Source organism: Desmodus rotundus, chromosome 2 (genome assembly GCF_022682495.2).
Source record: "Desmodus rotundus isolate HL8 chromosome 2, HLdesRot8A.1, whole genome shotgun sequence".
NCBI lineage: Eukaryota > Metazoa > Chordata > Mammalia > Chiroptera > Phyllostomidae > Desmodus > Desmodus rotundus.
The window spans coordinates 96,796,399-96,819,281 of NC_071388.1; the positions used below are offsets into that span (position 1 = coordinate 96,796,399).

Here is a 22,883-nt window from a genome sequence, read left to right on the forward strand (position 1 = left end):
ACCCAGAGCGCCCGCGCGCCGCCTCCCGCCTCTTCAAAGCGCGTTCGGTGGCGCAGGAAGCCGGCGGCTCCGGCGGCGGGTCCTCCTCCGAGAGCCGCGATTTCCTCCGAACTCCCAGCTGCCCAGCCATCTCCAGAGTGGCCGAGCAACTCCGCGCGGAGCGCGTTCTCTCCCCCACCCCGCACTCCTCAACCCACCCACCTACTTCCTCCGCTCCGGACTCACACAGGCACAGAGCTGCCAAAAATTTCCACCCTCCGCCCCCCTCCCTCGCTAACTTCCTTCCAGCATTTCCTGAGCTGGATGATCCTAGGATTTGTAAGACAGGAAAAAAAGGAAGGCGTGAGGGCGGGCGAGAGAGACAGGATGCTTGCTTTTCGTTTTACCGAAGCCATCTGAAGGCAGGACAGCGGGCGCCGGGAGGAGGACCCACGGAACCCCGCGCTGTCTCCTCGCCCCGCGCGGCCGCCGCGTTCCCCGCGCTCGCCCTGGGCGCCCAGAAAGGCGGAAAGCCAAGCTCGCCCTTCCTCCCCGGCGGAGGAAAACGGCCGAAGACACCGCAGGAGGCTGTGAAAGTCCCCGGGACTCTAAGTGAGGAAGTGACACTCCCTAGCGAGCCGGCCTGCAGCTGCCAGCTCTGCACGGCCTCCGGCACCGCGGCCCTGGAGGAGCGCGCGGTGGATTTCAGGCTCCGCGCCGCCCCGCGGGGTCCAGGCGCACTGCCCCCGGCCCAACTTCTTCTGGACGCCCATGCGGCCCCCTCGAGCCGCGCTGCAGCCCGTGATCTAACCCCGGAGACAATCTTCGGCGCGGTGCCAAGCACAGGGGAGGGGGACACGGAGGGGCAGCCTCTTTGGGACTAACTCATGAAGAACAAGGGTGCCAAGCAGAAGCTGAAACGAAAGGGAGCCACCAGTGCCTTCGGCTGTGACCTGACCGAATATCTGGAAAGCTCAGGACAAGATGGTAATGTGCCTTCGCGTTTTTACCCAGCTCTTTTTGTTTGAGGGAGAGATGAACTCTCCTGGGGTGCGTTAGAGTCAGTTCACAAGTTAATGTATTCCAGGCCTGTGTGCTCATTTTTCTTTTTTTTTAGAGAACAGTATGTTTCTTAAGGTGCGCAGCGCTGCCACCCCGACAGGCAGAGGTAGGGTCAATCCGTCCGTTTGCCTCCCAGAAGCCGTTAATGGGCGGTGCTGCTCCTGTTTAACTGGCTATTTCTGGGGGTGGGGGTGGGAGCTGGAGAGGTCTTGATCGCGAACTTTGGATATCAGAGAGGAGGGACGAGGGCTCCCTCTGTGGGATGATCATCAGTGGGCCTCGCTGCATTCACAATTATGACCACCTTGGGTGTCCCTCCCGGGCTCTCCAATTTCATCGCTCACATCTTTTTTTATTAATGTGCTCCAGCACATGGGCGGGGGGGGGGGGCGGTGCGGTGGATCCTGGCTGGGGGAGTGGTTGCACAAACATTTTCTGAATTTCTGAACTCATGCCAAACATATAGTACCTCCTTCCGTCCTCTTCCCAGCCCCCCAGCCCCTCGACCTCCTCCTGGCTTTCAGATCAGCATTTGGTGTGTCAGACAAGAAGAGTGTTGTGAAAAGGTCAGAGGGCCTTGATTTTAAAATAGTTTAGTTAGGGCATGTAAAAGAAAAGGAGAGGGTCTCTGTCTTCAAGGTCAGATTGGAAAGAAATAGAGGGAATCCTGCAGAGTAGAGACAATTCAAACGTTTGTTGGGGGAGGGGAGAGAAAATAATGTAAAATACAAAAACAGCATTTGAGGTTAGAAGTGTTTAATCATAGGAAAGTTGGGGAAATTGAGCATTAAATGAGTCCTTTTGTAAGGTTGACTGGCCCTGCATTTAACCGTGACAAAAAGGCCTTGTCTTCAAAAACTTCAGCGAGAGAGAAAATCGTCCACTCTGTGGGTCGTGTGTTTATACATAGGTACAACAAAAGGGGTAACTGAAGGGCAGCTTAACTGTGCAGAATAATTCTGCCTCCAGGAAAGTAATCTCAAAAACGATGTGATTAGCTCATATCAGATGTGCACCTCAAAACCAGTGCAAGGCTCTTGTTTCAGTTCCGTTTTTTTAGAGATTGAGCACCACCTAGTAATTTGCAGTGGTGTGATATTCCTGTGGTGTTCTAGAGTTCAGAGCCTGCTGTGTCATTAGGACAAATGGCTTAGTATTTGAGAGCTGGGGGGACCATAGGTTTCAAAACTGCCTCTTTGGAAAGTGAGGCATACCTGAGTCAATTCATTTCCTCCTCTCCGACAGGCTGGAGAGGAACCTTTGAAATCAAACGGCTTGGATTGAGGGGTTTTTTTTTTTTCTTTTTTGAAGGTGTGAGAGCACAAGTATACATTTTAACACTACCCTCAGGAATTCAGAGTGGATGTTCCCTCCACCTGTTTTAGCAGGGGCCTTCAGGTTACGGTCCAGGTACACCATCGGAGCTCCTGAGATGCCCCCTTCGGCCCTGCGGCCCTGCGCGTGTTGTGCTGGGCGCTCCCTCTAAGGCTGTGACAGTTGCATGGGGGTATTGGCAGCCCTGCCCCCATTCTCACAATGTCATAGAGCACAGGATGAGCCCGGAACCCAGGGTTCTGTGGAGATACCTCAAAGACAGCCTTAGACAGCTTTTCTTTCACTTGCTTTGTATTTGGGGGTTCCATATATGCTTCATTTGGAAAAAAAGGAATGGGTTTACTGCTTAAAGAAAAAAATTGAAAACCAGTTCCTAGTGTTCCCTGCCCTGGGGAGGAGGGGAGGAAGCCCAGAGAGATAAGCTGACCTGCCTAAGGTCACACAGTTAATCATGAAGGATGCAGAGGGCCCTGGCCTATCAGGCTCCTTTCCTCTCCCTGGCTTCTGTGTCTAGGCCAACATTCTCCTCTAGTGATTTTCCCCCCAAAATTGAAAGCAGACCGCCCTGCCATGGGATCAGCAAACTTTCAAGACTGACTGACATACCTGAATAGAGTTCACCTTTGAAATGAAAGGAAACTGACCTACTTAATGATTCATGCACCATTATTGTGCCGTGTGGGAATTAGGCACACATAATAAATTGCTTATATAAATAAAAGTAATTAGGACTTCTTTCCCACATCTAAATCTAGTTAGGTAGTTGTCTCTCATTTATTTATTTATTTATTTATTTATTTATTTATTTATTTATTGTTACAGTGTAGCATCAGAGTCAGCGCTAATAATATTTTCTCTAAAACAATGTATCCTCCTTATGGGTTTTCTGAAACATGTATTGGTTAATAGACAATTAAGTCCAAAGCCTGGACTCTGCTTCTAGGGAAGAAAAGCTGACCTGGGCCCTGCCACTTTGCTCACCACCTTGAAAGATCAGCCCAGAATCCTGATGGCAACAAGTCATCATGGTACCTAGGAGCCAGAAGTCTGGGGAAGACCTCAGAAAACTGTCGTCGTGGTTTCTTAACCTTGTAGGGCGAGGGTACTGTGATGGATCTGGGTAGACACAGAGAAGAATGGGTTCGGGTCTGGGAGAACAAGGCAGAAAGGAAGGACAGAAGTGTAGAGAAACCAAGGGAGTCTCAGTGCTTGGACAGGGAAGGAAAGGCCTGAGTTGTGGTGGAGGACAAAGCTGGTGACAATCAGCTGCACTCAGGTAACACTGAAGCTGAACATAGAGGACGAATACCATCGACTCCTGTAATTCACTGCGGCCCAGCCCTGCTATCTTCAGTTGGACAAATCTGACAGGGCAGGGTGTGTGGGTGACAAATAGGTGTTCAGCTTAGAGCGGATGTTGCTCAGGGCCAGCTGTCATCCTTAATCTTTAGGAAGCTGATGAAAAACAGAACCCCTTTTCTTTAGGAAAACACACACACTCAAATTGTGTATACAGTTTTTGTGGGCGTTCACATAGATGCCAAGTTCAGACCCTGCTGTTGATCATCCCTAGCTGTCCACAGGCCTGATGGGAATGACAGTATTCCCCTTTTGCTTATTTAACCACTTTTCTCCAGCCTGGTGAGAACACCCAAGAATGGCAAGAAGTTGCTTCTGGCCAACTTGTCAGGAGCCTCTTTTACTTCCTCTCCAGCAAGGTGGCTGCTGCCCCAACCCCCAGCTCTCCCTTAGGAACCAGATAACTGTCTTTTCCTGTCTGGAATAGAGGGGAAAGGATCATCCCTTCCTCACTGCTAATGCTGAAAATAATATTTTTGACCACTGTACATGAAGGCCCATGCTTGCAACTGTGTAATGAAAACTACATCATTTTGTCGCCTGTGGTTGGGAGGCTGTGGGTGAACTCCCGTGAGGCCAGATTGCACTCACAGGCATTTCCTACCTCTCCCCTCTGACCCAATTGCACTGGGTCTTCCCGCAGTGCTGGGAGATGTCAAGGGACCAGTGAGAGAGCATGTCAGGAAAGCTCTTCTGCCTCCGTGCTGGCCCCACTCTAAGGGCTGAGGACTCTCTCACCCTCGCAAACAATCTTTGTCATTTTACTAACACCTTGGTAAAAAGTGATATTGCTCTGGCCCAGTGGTTCATCATGGTGGTGGCATATTAGAAGAATGATGTGGGGAACCTAAAAAAAAGTTGATGCCCAGGCCCCCCTGCTCTGACCAATTAAATCAGAGTCTCTTGGTGCCCAGACATGGGTGTGTTTTAAAAGCTAGATATTCTGCCCTGGCTGGTGTGGCTCAGTAGATTGAGTGCTGACCTGCAAACCAAAGAATCACTGGTTCAATTCCCAGTCAGGGCACATGCTTGGGTTATGGGCTGGGTCCCCAGTAGGGGGCTCACAAGAGGCAACCACACATTGATGCTTCCCTCCCTCTCTTTCTCCCTCACTTCCCTTCTCTAAAAATAAATAAATAAAATCTTTAAAAAATAAAAGCTAGACATTCTGAAATGTGGGCAGAGTTAACAACCCCTGCTTGCAGTGCAGAGGTTTATAGAACATCTCCCCTCAGATAAGTAGCCTAGACCATTCAAAATGTACCCTCTGAACTTTTGATAAGAACTGTAAGCTCCCATTTTTAAAGATTTTATTTATTTTTTTAGAGAGAGGGGGAGGGAGAGAAACATCCATGTGCAAGAGAAACATTGATTGGTTGCCTCTCACACATCCCTAACCAGGGACCTGGCCTACAACCCAGGCATGTGCCCTGACTGGGAATCGAACCAGTGACCCCTCAGTTTGCAGGTCAGTGCTCAACCCACTGAGCCACACCAGCCAGGGGAGAACTGTGAGACTTTATATTCTTGAAGATTTTTTCATAGTTGTTACCAGATTGAAAAAGAAAAAAAAAAGAAAATATATATTTGATTTGAGGGATGACAGAAGGTTCATAACAAATACATAAACGCCCATTATGAACACAATTTTAAGTTTGATGAAAGTAAGATAGCCCCATAAATTCAGAAAACAAGGATAAGACAATGGACACTTTTAGAGGTAGCTGTTCTACATTTCTGAGGCTAAATCATTCTTTCATTTTGTTTATTCATTTATTTAACTGATATCTATTAAGGCACTGTGCTAGGTACTATGGGGGAGAAAGAAACATGTACCCCCCAGATTCAAGAAATTTACAGTCTAAGGGATGCAAACAAACTTTCAGAAATTAATTGAGCTTTGAAATTGGCTGTCATGGCTGAGAAAGAAGGAAAATGTGAAAGCTTTTATCCACAATTAAATAGAGGAGATACCCAAACATAAACAGGAGCAAAGTCTTAGCAAAGAAAGTAAATACTTTTCTGTTCAAGATAAGATTTAACAAATGGAGAACCAGGGCTGGGCATTCTCTTTGGCTTAGTTGTTTCCTTCCCAGAATCTCGCCTGGTGCTTCATTATCACACCTTCCCTGGCTGAATCTTCATCCTTTGAGTCTCAGCTGCTTTTGGAAACCTTCCCTGATCCTTCCAAGTCAGGTGCCCTCACCGGGGACTTCTGTTAGAAGTTTCAGAACTTTATTGCCTGGGATAGTATCCCAACTTTGCCTGCCTCCAGCTGAGTGACCTTGGAGCAAGTTAGTTACTCCCTTTGGGCCTCGGTTTCCACATTTGTGAAATGGGGATAGGAGGACTGATGTGAAGATGAGTTAATATGGGCAACAGCACTTAGCGGAGGGCATGCACATAATAAGCTTCAAATATAGCTCTTATTATTATTATTATTATTTATTTTATTTTTTTTAATATAGCTCTTATTATCCTAACACCCTGGGCTTGCTCTAGCACAACTACTTACCACTCATGACTGAATGAATGAGAGCTCCAAAGCAGTAAGTAAATGATGTGGTCAGACAGGCTAATCAGACACCAAGAGAAAGCAGATGGGCTGCCCACTGAATGGAGAGGCCAGTTCATGCAGGCCCACTGGGAGTAGACCATCACCGTACAATAGGGGAAGACCAAATGTCAATCTGAAACTAAAGGGCCCTCAGAAAGATGCCCTGAGAAAAATGCCCAGCCACTCCTGGACCCACAGGGAACTGAAAAAGAAGATAAAGCCTGGAGGTGGAGTTTGCGGGGACAGAACAACAACCTCGTGTGCTTGAGTTTAGAGGGGAACCTCCAAATCGTTCCCAGAGTGAAACAGGAAAAGCCAAAAGAGGAGAATTAAGACTTTAAACCTGGAGCAAACTAAAGCCAAACTGTAACTTACTCTGTATAGCCTGGATATGACAAATAACCCACACAGAGAACAAACAGCTACTTCCGCCCACCCACATCCCTCCTCCTTGCCCACTCTCCAGACCTCTGCCAAGAGTCCCTTGACCACAGGCATAGTCTCCCCTTTCCTCCACCCCTACCCACCACTACTGGCAGCCACCCAAATGCCTTCCAGCCTCAGGAGGCCCAGTTGTTGGGGCTGATAAGGAAGCCCACTCCCCTGTTGCCCCAGACCTGCCCTCAAGCCAAGTAGACTATAAGCTGGGGCAGGAGAGAGCTGGAGGCCTGGTCATATGCTGGGCAGAGGGAAATGTTGAAACTAGGAACACATTTTTCCACAAATGGTGCTGTAAGTGGTGGATGAGCTCCCCAATGCCATTAGAGCTATAGTTTTTCATGCATTCTTTCTGTTTTTCCCCTATTCCATTAGACATCTGTAGACTAGCCTGAGAACCTTTTATGTGGGAGTGAAGAGGAGGGGAGAATACACTCTGAATTCAGAAGCTGATTGACTGAGGCAGTTCTGAAGTGCTTGCTGAGGATTGTTTGTCTCAGGGAATCACCTCACTGCAGAAAGTTTCCTGTGATTTTGTAGCAGTGGGTAGAAGAACAGGGCGGGGCTGAAAGATCCAGGACTGAGTCTCAGGATAAAAAGTCCCCGCCCCCCCCAGCCTCCTAGCACTCCTCTTCCATTAGATATTCTAGCTAACTATTGTTGAAACAAAGTAATGATAGACCCTCTGGTCCCGGGTGCTTTGTGTTCTTTCCCTCTAGCACAGATGGACCCAGCTGAGTGCCCCACCAACCTAGGGTGGCAGAATTCTACTTCTCTACTTCCCTCTGCCTGGTTCCTTCACACTAGTCTTGAGTCCTGGAACGTGGAGATACTTTTTTTTTTTTTCTTTGCTTTGTTTTTCACTCATTGCTTGCCATGTATTTAAGCCAATGTGGCATTTCCCCGTTTATCCCCACCCTTCAAATTAATATTCTTTTTGCTAATGGGTGCACATCCCACCCAGTTTTCTGAGCTCTTTCTCACTATGCCCCAACACAAATGCCACGCTTGAGTTTAACTGGTCTTGGCGTTCCTCCCTCAATGGGCTGGCCTCAGGTCCTTACTGAGGTGGGGCCACAGCCTGATGAGATTTCAGGAGTCCAGGTAGCACCCTGTGTCCCTCTAATCTTCTCCATAGCGTGCAGTTTTAGCTAGGATTTAGAACAAAGGACCCTTGGGGAAAACACACTGACTGAAGGTTAGGAGAGAGAATAGGCACTGGTACTAGATTTTTTTTTTCTAAGAGCAACTTTTAATAGAGAAAGATAACAATATGAGGCTTCTGGATGGCTCAAGGGAAAGGGAGGAAGAGACCCCCAAAATGAAGGCTGAGTCCCAAATCAGATCTGCTTGTTATTTTTATTAGTAGAGTTACTATCTGCATTGATTGCTTACTATGTGCTAGCCAGTTTATACACAAAAGTAGTATTTGAACATTGTAAATTGGGCTCTCTGGTTGCCACTTTACAGAGCAGAAAACTGAGATGGAAGAGGTTAAATCACTTGCCAAGACTGTAGAGAGAGGAGAGGCAGAGTTTAAATCCAGACCTGTCTGACTGCCACGGCATGAGCACACAATCTCCCAGAGTAGCGTACTTCATAATTTGGCATTTACTCCACAGTTTTGTAAAAATAAAAAAATAAAAAATAGAAGACAAACCTGCAAAAATAGCTTGTTCTCCCTTTGTTCTTCCCCCAGCCTAAATCATTAATAGAAATAATAGCAACCCACATTTGCATAGCATTTTATCCTCTGCAAGGTGCTTTCCACACATACATTCTAAACCTACCAGTTTTCAAGTCCTACCAGATCCTCCCTTTTCCTCCCAGGCCCCTCCCTGCCCATTGCCACCACAACATAATTCTCTTTCGCTCTTGGGACACCTGCTGCTTGAGAGTCAGGAGCACCCAATTTAGTCTTCATTCTACCTGTTACTCTGTTTTCTAACTGGCCATGTGTGTGCAAGTCGATGGTGAGCTCCACTGAAGGCAGGTGGCATTCGGCTGCTCACCCAGATTTGGAAGCTCACTCTGCCTCTCAGGGTGAGCCCTGTGGCCAGCACACAGCAATTGATTGATTGGCCCTATTTCCTGCTCAGGAAGCCGGTGTTAAATCCTTTCTAGGCAGCTCAGCCCAGAGACTTGCTGATGTGCTGAAATACCAGGAATCTAAGATTGTTGAAGGTTCCCCTCAAAAGCTTGTAGCTACTCCCTGATAGAAACTGAGCTGGACTTTGCACAGGATGCCCCAGAAACACTGCCTTTTCCTAGAGCCTCATCAGTTACTCCTTGGTATGAACTACATTCTTGGCGCGGCCCCAGAACCAGCTGAGTTTCTGGGATCGAGTCTCAGGCACTCTTTTTTCTAGTGCAAGCTTGGCTGATGCATGCCAGGCCCTAGTACCACACCCACGGCCAGATGCTGGCTCAGGATGCCTTTGGGGACCCCCTCTCCACCACCCCCAGAGGGAGAGGGGTGCATGTCACTCCTCCAGAGCAACATATACCAGCTCTCACTGTTATGGACACCAGAAAACAGTTTGACGTATAAGGTAGGATTCTGGCAAACTATAAATAAATCTATAGCCTTCATGAAAGGCAGTTGAGCTAATGTGTGTAATTATGCATATCTCTTTCCCTGGCTCTTTTTATGTTTTATTCAGAAATTATCTTGTATAGAGCTTTAAATTCAATGCAACAAATATTTAACAGGATTCCAATATGCTAGACACTGTTAAGTTCCAAAGATGCTCTCAAGTTACTCTCAGCCTAGTGTGCTCAGGGTCGTAAGATGGAAAAAGAACTAAAAGAAGTACCAGGAAGAATGAAATGAGGATTCTGGAGGGTGTGCAAGCAGGGGATGTTAGCACGTGAGGCAGCTGAGTGAAAGAACTGGCAGACAGGGTGGGTTGTTTATAAGGGGGAAAAATCAATGAAATGATAAACAAACATTGTCTGGCTGTGAAGAACAACAGAGATATGGGAAGATGGGGTAGTTGGTTTCTGCAGACAGGAAACCAGATGGTTCTGCCTGACACTTGCAATTGGTTACACCCTCTTCTTGCGCAGGGGTGGGGGGAGGGATAGAAGTTTGACTTATAGTGGCCAGGCTTCATTAGGGGGACCCTGGCTGGGGTGACAGAAGCTGTCAGGCAAGACAGCTAATAATATAAGTGGCAATTGTTTTAACTAAGTCTGTACCCTGTCTAAGGGTAGGAGAATGGGGGATTCTGTTAAAAGATAACACTTTAAAAAATGATGTTAACTGATGACCTAATTATGCTTCTTGATTAAATCTTGCTGTATGGCATAAATGTGAAACCTTGACCTCTCCCCACTGCCTGAGGAAATTTCTGTCTTGTCCTCCATTGTATATATGTAGACCAACTCAGAGAGGTTAAGTAACTTGCCTAATGCCATCCAGCCAGGAAATGGGAGATTCAGGAATCAAACCTTGTCTGTTTGACATTGAATTCCCCTTCCATGGCTTTGTCTCCTCTGGCCCCAAACATGCATAGCTAGGCTGGTAGTAAATCAGGGTCTGATACGCACAGCTCCATTTTACTATGCTTTGCCAAAGTAATAAGTTCAGCAGGACTTAACTTAAACTTCAATAAAACCTCTCGCAATAGAGTTCCCATCCCCAGTTTTTCAAAGTAGAACATTCAGGTTCCAAACGGCAGGATTCTGAACAGAGAGCATGCCCTGTTACCAAAAGTAGCCCCTTCCACCACTTCTTTCCCATCTGTTTCCGGCATGCTGAGTATTATTGGGAAACAATGATGTCAACTCTTCCACATAAATCTACACCTCCCTGCTTACCCCTCCCCTACAATGCACATTTTTGTTCCTCTTTCTGGCTTTTGTCTTGCTGTTCTGTTCTTTAAGGAGTCATGCTTTTGGCATTGATTGTTGGCTTTCTTTTTAATGAGTTTTAGTTATTTAAGCTTCACTGTGGCCTTCAAATTGCACATGCTCTTTTGGGTCCATATTTGGAAAATCCTTTGTTTGGCTAATGGCTAGAACGTAGGTCTGGTGTTAATGGAGAGGAGCCATTTTGCTTTCTGGAAAAGCAAAGCTAGATGCAGGGCTTGGAATCAGACTCAGAGCTGAGGATGAACAACCTGTGGGGGCCCCTCAGGGGCTGCATTAAAGCTGTTTAGACCCAGGACACAGAATGAGTAGCTGAAGGTCGAGAAAATATACACATCAAGTAATCTGGTTTCCCTCAGCCCAAAGCTGACTTTCAAGTGGGACATGATTTCCTCAGTTCCTTTTTCTTTACTGTCCCTAAAGACATTTGGTTTCCAAAAGGAAAGGATGGTGAGGGGGAGAGGCATCCTGCAGGGAAGGGGGCTGGAGGAAGAGTATGAATTTTAAGTTTTGGGTCCAAGAATTCTGGACCTCTTTTTCTCAGCCTTGGGCAGTGATACTCAACTTTATTGAATATAAGAACAACTAAAAATATAGTTTTTATTTTTAAAAATAGTAGTTAAATTTAATGCAGTGTTAGGAATACTCTTTAAATTCCATTTCAGACTCCTTGAAACAAAATGGACACCTTATAAAAGTTTCCAATGGGCATGTGCACAGGTCCTGTACTAGCTGGATCTGTGGACAATGTGGTTTTCCGTCGAATGAGTTCTGCAGTCGACAGAGCTGCAAGCTGTCAAGTGCGACTGCATGACAACATTCTGAGGTCAGTCCTGCAGAGATTCTGCCTTTGTAGGTCTGAGGTGGGGCTCAAGAATCCACATTTTTGAAGACGGGCTTTGAATGATTCTGATTATCTTTGGCCTACTTTGTAAAACATTGACTTAGCCCATAGAAAGAAGCAATTAAGTGAAACTACATGATTTTTATTTTCTTCATTATACTGTTTTACAAGGGTGGGCAAAAGTAAGTTTGCAGTTGTGAGTGTGTGAAACAGAGTTCACTTTTGTATTATTGTTTATTAATTATTTTATTATTTATTTGTATTACAACTGTAAACCTTCCTTTGCCCACCCCTGTATAGTGCCCAAATTTTCAACAATGAACATGTTTTTTTCCTATTTAGAGTGAAAACAATCTGTTAAAATTATTAATGGGAATGCAGTATCTTAGTTTACTGAATTTTCAGAAAGCCCTTTTGTTCTGATCCTTATGTTTAAAAATCTTCACAGTTCTGTTAGTTTGCTTTTCTGCCTTAATAGATGCAGTTTAGGGAAATCAATTATCCTCTCCTCTGAGAAACAGCATAATAACATGGTTGGCATGTGGCTTTTTTGCTGATAGTTTTCCTGGGCTCAAGTCCCAGCTCTTCCATATGCTAGCTTTGTGACCATGGACAAGCTACCAAACCTCTCTGTGCCTTACTTTCCTCATCTATAAAGTGGGGATTGTGATAATAATAACACCTATCAAATGGGGATTGAGGATTAAATGAACCAGTGTACTGCTTGGAATTTAGTAAACTTTCCATAAGTGTTAATTATGATTATTATTTCTTAGTAATTGGAAAGCTTGTGCTGTTGCAGCCTCATCACTCAGAACGTGGTTCCTGAATACTGCTACAGACGTGGAGGTTGAGAGAGCTGAAAACGAATACTGCAAGGTTCCCATATGTCCCTTGAGGCTTCTTCTCTTTTTAAAAATTCTCTTATATACACACAATTATTTATTTCCTTTGGTTGAATGCATAAAATGCTAGGTTTTTTCTTTTAATTTTTAATTCAATTTTGTATTTATTTATATTTAGATACTTGTTTTTTGTATTATGAAGGGATTTCAGCATTTATTTTTTAACATATTATGGTATAAGAACATTTTTTTAAAGATTTTATTTATTTCTAGAGAGAAGAGAAAGGAGGGAGAAAGAGAGGGTGAGAAACATCAATGTGTGGTTGCCTCTTGTGCACCCCCATCTGGGGACTTGGCCCGCAACCCAGGCATGTGCCCTGATTGAGAATCAAACCAGCGACCCTTTCGTTCACAGGCTGGCACTCAATCACTGAGCCACACCAGCCAGGGCTGGTACAAGAAATTTTTTTTAATTAAAAAATTTTTTTTATTGTTGTTCAGTTACAGTCGTCCTACCTTTTTAAGGATTCTTATCTATTGATAAGTATTTCTGGGGTGGGACTGTGGCAAAGTTTCTAAGTTTTACCTTTTTCTCTTTTTTTTTCCTTCTTTCTTTTCTTTTTTGAGTAATTAGAAAAAGAAAACAACTTAAACACAAAACTGAAAAGAAAAAAATAAAGGTTATGGCCAAAGATTAGAATCATAGTGACAGCCATCCGAACTTGTCGTTCCCACCTGTATTTCAGGAGAGTTATACATCTGGAAAATGAGCCTGTTTCCATCATTGATGGAAACAGCATAAGGCCTGGGCTCTCACTGGCCCGTATGATATGTCACAAATGCCCATTTCTTTGTTCCACAAATATCATTTGGACAGTTGATTGGATGAGGTAGATCTGGCTCAATCTTAGGCGGTAGAGCATATGGACTGAGGGATTCACACCACATTTCTCATGGTTGAATCTGTGTTCATTTCTCGGTGCTCCATTTGAAAATGGAAGCTCGTACACAGACATACGTGTATATTTAGGAGGGTGATCAGGATGGTGAAGTTTAGAAATTCATTACCTCTCACCTACAGCCACTGTCACAACTTCCTAAATTGTCACCTCCTTTGAGTAGAAAGACAATGAGCTCATTGAAGACTGGGACCATTCTCTGTTCATCTGTGTGTTAGGTATCTGTAGGATGACATTAATTCTGACTCAGAGGAGCTGGGTCTTTTAAGATGAATGGAATCTGAGTCATCTCTGCCTGAAGGGAAGTTATTCCAGACAGAAGGAACAATATATAAGCAAAGGTGTTGGGGTGTAAAATAGTATGGCAGGATCGGCATTCTTCAAAAAAGGACAAAGAGAACAAGGGTAAAGCCTGGACTGGGTTTATAGAAACAATCGGCTTATTACATGACCATTTTAAGTTGTCTAGAGAAAAAAAGAGTGATGAAGATGAATGTGTCAGTTTAAATAACAGAATGTTAAAGGAAGAAGAATCTCGAGGCACATTTACAGCTACTGTGTCCTTTCTGCTGTTTTTGCTGTGGCTCCTGAGAAAAAACTGAGCCCCAGTCTAGGAATAAACTTCCTGCAGGTGGAAGAGAAATGAGATGCCCCAAGCAGCTATTGCTCCATTTCTGAGTTCATTTCATCTATTTATAATCTTAGGAAATTCCATTTCTCTCTGTCTTGTGAATGATAACCAGAGCAATGTTTAACATTTTATTCCAAGTTTTATTTGAGGTGAAAAATTTTGCAGTGTTTCTTCCCACCCGCTTACTGGTTACACTTGTACCCTATTCCGTCTCTTTTTCTTCTGCATTCCTCTTCATTCATGTCACTCCTCCAGTTTAAGAAACCATGAAGCAGATATCAGCTCCATCATTCGTACTAATTCCTCCCCTGGGTGCTAGGTTGAGCCTGGCCCTGTATGTTCCTGTTCCACCATGGGATGGCTGTCCCCTCAGGCTAGTGTCCTCCTGAGCCTCCTAGGTCCCCATCTATGAGGACACCTTGGGGTCCCTTAGAGGTGGGTCTCCCTGCCCAGTGCCTGCCTTGCCCCTGCCAGATTCCAAAACTCCAAAAACTAGAAATACTTCAGCCTCTGCTGACATGCACTCACACTGATTTTGTCCATTGGGATTGAAAAGCGCAGGCCCAGAAGGGAGTGAGACTAGCACAGGCACTCAGTCAGCTGCTCCCTGAGGGGCTCCGCTCAGACTTGTGTTCACGCCACACCGTGGTCATTTCCGCTAACCCTCCCCAGAACAGCTCCTTTGGAAATACTCTGCCACCCTTGACTCCTGAGTGGACTGGCAGGAGTAATGACAAAATGCAGGATGAGATTTTAATAAGGAATAAACACCTGCCACAGGTACAAGCTGTTCTCTTCCCCAATAAAATGTAATTGTAAAAAAAAAATTCAAACAATACAGAGATTTGCAAAGTGCAAAGTACAAAGTTCCATCTCACATCCTTGCAGTGCCATTCATGAGTTACCAATCTGGACTGGATTCATCGAGACCAGGTCTGTTGGCAGAACTTTCTGCCACGAGGGAGATGTGCTCTGTCTGCACTGCCCAGTATGACAGCCTTTAGCCTCATGTGGCTGTTAGCACTTGCATATAGCTGGTACTACTGAGAAACTTAACCTTAAGTTTTAATTAATTTAAATTTGCATTTCCACATGTGGTTAATGCTACTGTGCTGAAGAGCACAGAGAACTTTCTCTGGATATACTAAAAAATACTCACATAGAATGATTTTCTTTGTTTTTGTCTTTCTCATAAAGGTACCACATGCATATGTTCTGACATGTGCTGTTTTAAATAGCAGGAGATCGTGGAGTACTGTCCCTTTTTGTAATTACAGCTCCATCTCTTTTTAATCACCACATGAGATTCTGATGAATTGATAGTTTAGTTTAATTTTAACTTTTAAATCATATAGCACATTCCCAAGGTTCAAAACATATAAGAACCATCTCCCCACTATCCCCATCTTTAGCCTCCTGTTCCTCACCCCAGAAGTGACTAACATTAATTTTCTAAGCTTTCCATAGTCTGTACATATACAAGCAAATATATATATATATATTTTCCATAAGATACTGTAATTTATTTAAACATTTCTTTCTATAGGAACCTTACCCTTTTTACAGGTTCCTATAAGGCTTCTCTTCTCATCTAAATACTTATCAATTAGTTTAGTGTTTATTGAATATGTATCTGCTAGCCCACATTCTTCTAATTCTACTTTAAACTGTTTTCCAGTATGTTTGAGGGATGTCAGCTGGTCAATCCATATTCTGTCAGCTGGAACCCAGGGCCCAGGTTAGGGCTGAGGCTGGGAGCAGAGAACAGTTAGAAGCTGTTTGGCTCACACACTGGCATAGTCATGGCATCTTAACCACAATGCCCTGGTCATCTGAGCCACCCCAGCAGAGACCACAGAGACCCAGGGTGAGTGGCAAAAGCCAATGAAACATAGGTGGCAGCTGGAACATGAAAAGTTGCATATCTATAGTTTTATAAAAAATGTAGCTTGAGTACGTCTTAAAGTAGGATCAGAAATCAGTTATTACTATAGATTCTTACAGGGCGCAAAGGAGAGTGTCTTAAAAAGAGGTTGTCACCAATGTCACTCACTAAACCCTTCAATGGCTTCCCAGTTTTCTCAAGACAAAATCAACTCCATAAATAGCAGCAAGGTTTACTGGCCCATCACACTCAGACACCTGCCTCCTCTGCAGCCTCAGTGGACACCAGCTCCACACCTGATCATCTCGCCAGACACACTGTGCTTTTGTACTCACTCAAAAGCACACTGCTGCTCTTGTTGCCAAGCGTTGGTACATGCTCCCCACTCTGTGTAGAACACTTCCTATCTCTCTCTCTCTGTCTCTCTCTCTCTCTCTAGCTCTATAGCAGGTCTTGCCAACTCCAACCCTCAGTTTGGATGTCTCATCCTTCAGGACGCCTTCCTGAGCCCAATGATGAAGGGCTAGGTGCCCTCCTATATGATCCCATTCTATCCTGTTCCTTCCCACTATTGCTTTTGTCACACTGAATGCACCAGTCTCTCCCCCACCCTGTCACTGCCTCACTCTAGACTCTCCAGAGTAGACCCTGGGTCAACTCTGTGAGATCAGACGCTATGTCTCCTGCTTCATCATTTTATCACTGGTGCCTAGCATAATGCTCTTAAAGATGTGTCGAATGAGTGGATGGATTCAGGAGAGGGCAATGCTGGTGGTGGAGTGGGGACAAAGGGGTGTGTGATGCATGAATATTTTGCACATGTGTGTGCATCTGTCACATGTCTGTGTATATCCAATGTGGAGACTATGGAGGCAAAGGAGGAATCCACTGGTGGAGTTTAGGATTGAGTCCTCACTCAGCAAGTAATTGTCATCTGGTCTTAGACAAATCATCACACTCTCAAAATCTCAATTTCCTCATCAAAAGAGACAGGAATGAGAATTAGATGAGATATTATATGCCAAGAGCTTTTAAAATGGAAAATGATGACTATAATTATCCTGCAGTTTAAACGCTTATCTCAAGAAGGGCAGAATGGCCCCAAAGGCTGTGTTTACTGATTTGCTGTGAATTTGATGCCTCCTTGTAGACATTACCAACCACCACATTGGAAGGAAGTCAGGAGAGCTGTTTCCCTGGAGTAAAACCCTCCCGCATACCGTGGTGCTTCCCCCAGCCCTGCCAGCTCCAACCATCCACTACCAGCAAAGTTTCTTCAGAGCCTCTAGGTCCATCATACAGGTGCGCAGCTGGGGCTCCTGAGGCTGCCCCCTTCACTCCATGCCCGGAACATCCCATGCCAAAGGCACACACAGAGATAAATGAGCTAGAAGCTAATGTGTCATGTTAGAGTGGGCAGCATCTTAGAAAATCGCTACCCAAATCTCTCATTTAACAGCGAGAGAGCCTGGGGCCCTGGAGAGGAGAATAATTTTCCTGAGAAGATGCAGCTGGCCAGGTGATGTTTCTGGCTGCTTGTTGGTGTTGGCCAGAAATAAGAGGTCAGTGTGTTTCTCAGAACCATCCCACATCAGGGATCGCTGAGAAGGGATAAGAGGCTCAGATGATAGTGCTTTTAGGACAGAGGGAGGATTCATAAGACTACCACACAGCTTGAGAAAAATATCCTTTATTGTATAGTGCAGCTGGTTAAAAGGATAACATATACTTACTTGCACAGAAATATGTTCAACAATATTTAAATTAAAAAGTTTACAAAATAGCATGTACAGTATAAATCTATTTTGGTAACTATATGTAAGAAAAAGTCTGGGAGAATATACTAAAAACATTAACAATGGCTTTCTCTGAATGGACACTTCTTTTCTCTTTCTTGTGCATACTCCGCTGTGTTGTCTGAATTTTTAAAAAATGATGAACATGTATAAAGATTCTACTTTAAAAAGACAGGAAGGTATTTTCATTTTGTAAAAACATCCATATTTCCTAAATTATTCCAACTTTCTTTGCTCTGATTTTGTTTTCCTCAAACAACTTTTGTCACCTGCAACTTAGGCTTCTGAGTAAGGCCATCATCTATCTGTGCAGAGCCTGGACCAGCTGTGAATCCCTATTTAAAAAACGATGGAATTGCCATTTGACTTCACAGAGTCATCCCCTGGGAACTTGGTTGCAGAGACCAGATCGCTCTCAGAAACGTGCCAAACTCAGGTACTGATTCTGCCAAGGAGAGGACCAAGCCTGTGGCCTATGCCGACTGCACCGAGGCTCAGCTTCCCCCAGGCACACACCCCTTAAGATTCTCCCTAACACTTCAGCTGGACCCACAGCCTTTATGGCTACTGCTTGGGATTCGGAGTAAGGCAGTCTTGGGAATCTTTGGCAGTGTGTCCTCGAATCTCTGAGATGGACAAAGAGAAAGAAGGAGAGAGAAAGTGTTTGGGCTTGAGGTTGTGCAAAAGTATGTCAGGCTGGCTGCTCTCTTCACCAGCTGATATTTATAAGAGACTTACACAATACCAAGAGAGTGTGTGAGACAAATTTTATTTTGGTTTGTGAAAGTGAAATCCAAGTTAATAGAAAGACAGAAAACCTGCCAAGACTGGGGGGCAGGAGGGAGGAGTAGCTAACCCTTAGGTGGTACATACAAAGTGCTTTCACCAAATGATCTCAATTGTCCTTCACAGTCCCGTGAGTTAGAGGCAGCACGTAATTATTTAACCTGCTGTATAATGGGGACACTGATGTCCTCCAAGGACACAGAACTGGTAACGCCAATCTGTGGCCTTTACTTCCTACTCACTAGGAGGCATGACTTTTTGTACATACCTGCATGTTCACAGCTCTGGCTTAGGGAATGAGAAGACCTATGCGTTTGTCATGTGACTGTGTACAATTCCCTCATCTTTCTGAGCCTTAACTTCCTCGTCTGTAAAATGGAGGTAATATAATACCTGTCCAGCTTGCTTCATAGGGTGGAGATCTGACAAGACAATGTACACAGAAAAAGTGTGCTTTGAAAATAGTGAAGCACTAAAGCAATATAAAGTATGATTAAATTCCTAGTACAGTGCTGAGAGATTATGTGTTTGAGAATAACTTGCTCTGGACGGAACTGTTATTTTAAAATTGGATGAGCTTACTACAGCCTACAACAATGTAGCAACCCCAGGCAGTTCGCTGCGAACCCGACCTTCTATTTTCACACCCCCTGTAGATGCCGGTAGATTGTCAGCTTTGCAGATGAAGTTAACCAGGTTTCCTGGAAGGAGAGGTGTCCCGACCAGCTGTCTCTTCTCATTGAACCCCCCTGGGTTGGAGTGGGCTTGAGTTAGGGGCTCTTCCTGAAATAGTTTCTTGGTGACATATATTTTAATCCTAAGAAATTGGGATTGCCTGCTTATTTTTGAGAGGTATTTAAAGTCAAATAACCTTCAATCTGTGCTATGCTTTTCCCACGGCAGGACCACTAGACAGGCCTAGAGGGAGGGCCCCGGAGGGTCATCCCACCCTGCTTAAACCACAACAGTCTGCTTTCTTCAGTGCTATTTGTTTTATGTATAATGGTGAAATTTATCTGAACACAACACTTAATGCTTAAAAAAATAAGTTTGAAAACCACTACTGCTTAAATCTGCAAATGAGCAAAACTTTTTTTTTGTCTGAGGGTCTTGCAGCCAGCCAATGATTTATCTCCCATGCCTCCTCCTGACCTCCTAATACTTTTCTGAGACCTGTTGCCCTTAGGTTTACCCTGGAAACTGTCCTCAGGACGTTTCAGGTGTTGTGTGGTGTTTTGTTTCATTTGGGGGGATAAGACATTTCTCAAAGAGCCTGCGGAGTATGCATACGAAGTCAGTTCCTTGGCCAAAAACAACCAAAAAACAGTCAGCACCCATATGCAATGTGAGGTTTTATGTTTGATATGAGTTTGATATGCTATGTGAAGTTTCCATTTTCAATGGAAACAGTAAAGAAATAGGCAGAGATTCTGTGCTGGCATTAACTTCGCTAGATTTCCATGACTAGTTCTAAGCCTTTTTGCCATTGCGGATAGAAATAGCTATGGGAACGCTAGCAACATAATTTCCGGCACTACTGTTGCATCGCAATTAATGTGGGAGGAAAGGGAAGAAAGGAGAGGGGAAAAGAAAGGAAGGAGGAGAGGAAGAAAAAACGCAATTGGAAGCTGGTACAGTAAAGAAACTTTAGAATTTTTGAAGCGAACAACACAGGTAGAAGAACTGCCTTTGCAAAGGGTGTTTTGTGTGACAGGGAGTAAAGAGCCTCAGTTTCCCTATCTGTAATATGAGGATAAAAATATTTGCTTTATGGATTTCACAGGGATTTTGCGAGGATCTGTTGAAATGGTGAATAGGAAAGGGATTTATAGACTTAGGGTCATTGTTGTTTCTCCAGCTGAAGACTGTCATTTTTTTTTCTCTGTTCTTTGAACAGATGGTTTGAGGGTTTAGGATCTTTCCCTCTTTCGATTTAATTTTGAAGCTTTGAAACTAAACCCAGCTGTTTCTACAGAATTTTCAAATGCTAGGTCTCAATGGTTTTTCACTGGCTGAGATTGAGAATCTATATAAATTATGTCCACTGGAACTCTTGAATAATAACTCTTGCAGTAAGAATAACTTAAAAACAACACTAGTGACAGAGGACTTGTGTTCTAATCTCTTTTTAAAAATATCACTTAATAGTTTGAATTTTGCCTTAAATGTGACTCTGCCACTCTGTAACGCAGGTTAGCCTGACTTTGCTTGAACCTCGCCCTCTTTAGGGAAAATCAGGAGACGCTCCATTTACTGACCAAGTAATTTAGTCCAGTTGCACAGAGCCTACAGAAATGATAGTTCCCTCTTTTCTTGTCTAAGGTAACAAATTTCCAAATGATAGAGACTATATCCATGTTTTACTTAGACGTCCTAAGAGAGCTAGAACCGTGTAGTCTTTGTAGTCTTGCATACTCCAAATTGAATACTGTAGAATCATTCCCACTTAGGATAATTTTGACTTAAACCTTCAAATCGCTCTCTAAAAGTTGAAAAACTAAGCTCAGCTAGTGTGGAATGTAGTAATAGTGAACAAGTAGTCAATGAACACGTATTTCTGGGGAAAAAGTGAGAAGTGGCGAAAACAAGCTAAACTACATTCCAGTATTACATGGCCATCCATCTCCCGGTCCAAGGGCCTGCACCTCACCTTATTTTCCATACAGTTCACATTGCACCAAAAAACTGCCTTTTCCAAATAAGCAGTGCTGCTGATACAGTCTATCTTGGGACTCATTGTTAAAAATTCCTCCCTTCCCCACCCTTCTTCTGGGCAGTACCAAACAAACATTAACAACTGTGGAACAGATGTTCTAGCTGAGAAGATTCCAAAGCCGGGCTCAAACGTACCCCAGCCAGAACAAGACACCAACCCCAGAGACTGATCTTCTGGTATGGGTGTTACGAGATAAAAGCACCTTCTGGGTTTCCTCATATATTTTTATAAAGCAGCCTCTAGAGAATTGCGAAGGGGTTTTTTGTTTGCTTGTTTGCTGTTTTCCTTTTAAGGGTGGGGTCAGAAAGTTCTTCCCTTTTGTGAGCCCAAATGTCATACAAATGCTTATGTTTGGTGCTTGGATTTTAGTAGAAGTAAATGGAAATTGCTCTGCGCTCTATTGTAATTTTTAAATAAGATAATTTCTCTGTCGCCTCTTTGATTTTGATGACAGGTATTAAGAAATCATAGCACGTTGTAGCATAAGGCACTTTTAAGAAGATAACGTTTTGCTGCATTCCAAGAGTTGCGGGATATCAAGCAAGACAGTTCCCACCTTCCAGCTAGTCGCCAGTACAAAGTCATGTGCAACCCAAACATCATGCTCCTTATTTCTTCATTTAACCAACAAGTATTTGTAGAAATCCTAACATTGTCCTAGTGCTGAAACAACCTATCTCCTGGCTGTAGTAGCCTTTAATTTTAAAAATCTGTGAAGAACCATGAGTGGTTCCTCCTGCCCCTTCTATAATCTATTCCAGTGACGGGATTTGGGAGACTGGAAAGTGATGATGTTGGGAAGACTGGAGTGTTGTTAGGGGAAGGCAGTGACTCCACAAAGGTTCAGGATCTAGCCCTCAACCTAGTGGATGCTCCAACTCATTTCCAGTAAAAGGTGTACGGCTTTCAATTGGGGGGTGGGGAGCGGGAGTGGAGAGTAAGGAAAAAGTCCACACATGGTGAAACCAGCAAGAGAGGTGAGGTCACCAAGGGATCTCCCAGGCAGGGGAAGAATCAGGGAGGGGAATTGGAACCACTCAAGAGACCCAGACAGAGGGCTTTCTGTATGATTTGGTAAATTCTACATCCACCACCAGAGAATCTAGGTTTTGATCCCAGAATCTAGACTTTGCCTTCTGCCATAACATAGGTTCTCAACGTAGTTTATGTTCCATCAGTTATTTTCAAACACTATCTAGTGTAAAAATTACTTGAAGGAATAAAGGCTGTATTCTTCATTCTACCAGATCCTCACATAAGACTAGAAAGTTCTCAAACCAAAGAAAACCTGCTTTTTGGGTGATTTTCTGCTGCTATGTAAGGATCTTCAGGAACGCACAGCACGTAGACATGAGGCTTCCTTGATTTTCTTCCCTTCCCTCTTTATAGAAGAGGAATGGGCCCCAAATAAGGGACCACTTCATTGTTAGGCATTTTCCAAACTAAGCATAACCGTTATCTGCTTGGGTTGAAATGCCAAAATACTGTTATCAACAACCTTGGACCAAACATGAACATGTTAAGTAATTATGTTTATGAACATATTCATCTCTTTGCTATTAAACTTTCCATTCCAGTATTCTTCCCTTCCACCTGCGAATCAGCATGTCCTTCCCAATCTGGAATCAGCTACAAAGTCATCATTTCCTTTGTGTGTATTCTAAAACTCAGATATTTGTCCCTCCTCTGGCCCATTGAGACATGTCCTCCCTTTTCATTAATATTTAAGATGTATAAAAACTGCCCCATTCCCTTTAAATTCCACATACCCTTTTAAATTATGGAAAATATTTCAATTAATGGAAAAATTGCTCAAGT

The 22,883-nt window shown here is 44.0% G+C and overlaps 1 protein-coding gene across 1 annotated transcript in view; it reads left to right on the forward strand.

Moving 5' to 3' along the window:
* The first annotated feature begins 299 nt into the window (after positions 1–299).
* ARHGAP31 (Rho GTPase activating protein 31) overlaps positions 300–22,883 on the forward strand; it is a 105,933-nt gene continuing 83,349 nt past the window's right edge. Inside the window, exon 1 of the mRNA XM_045185868.3 lies at positions 300–966. Coding sequence (XP_045041803.2) covers positions 867–966 — 100 coding nt within the window. The 5' untranslated portion in view covers positions 300–866. The remainder of the gene's footprint in view (positions 967–22,883) is intronic.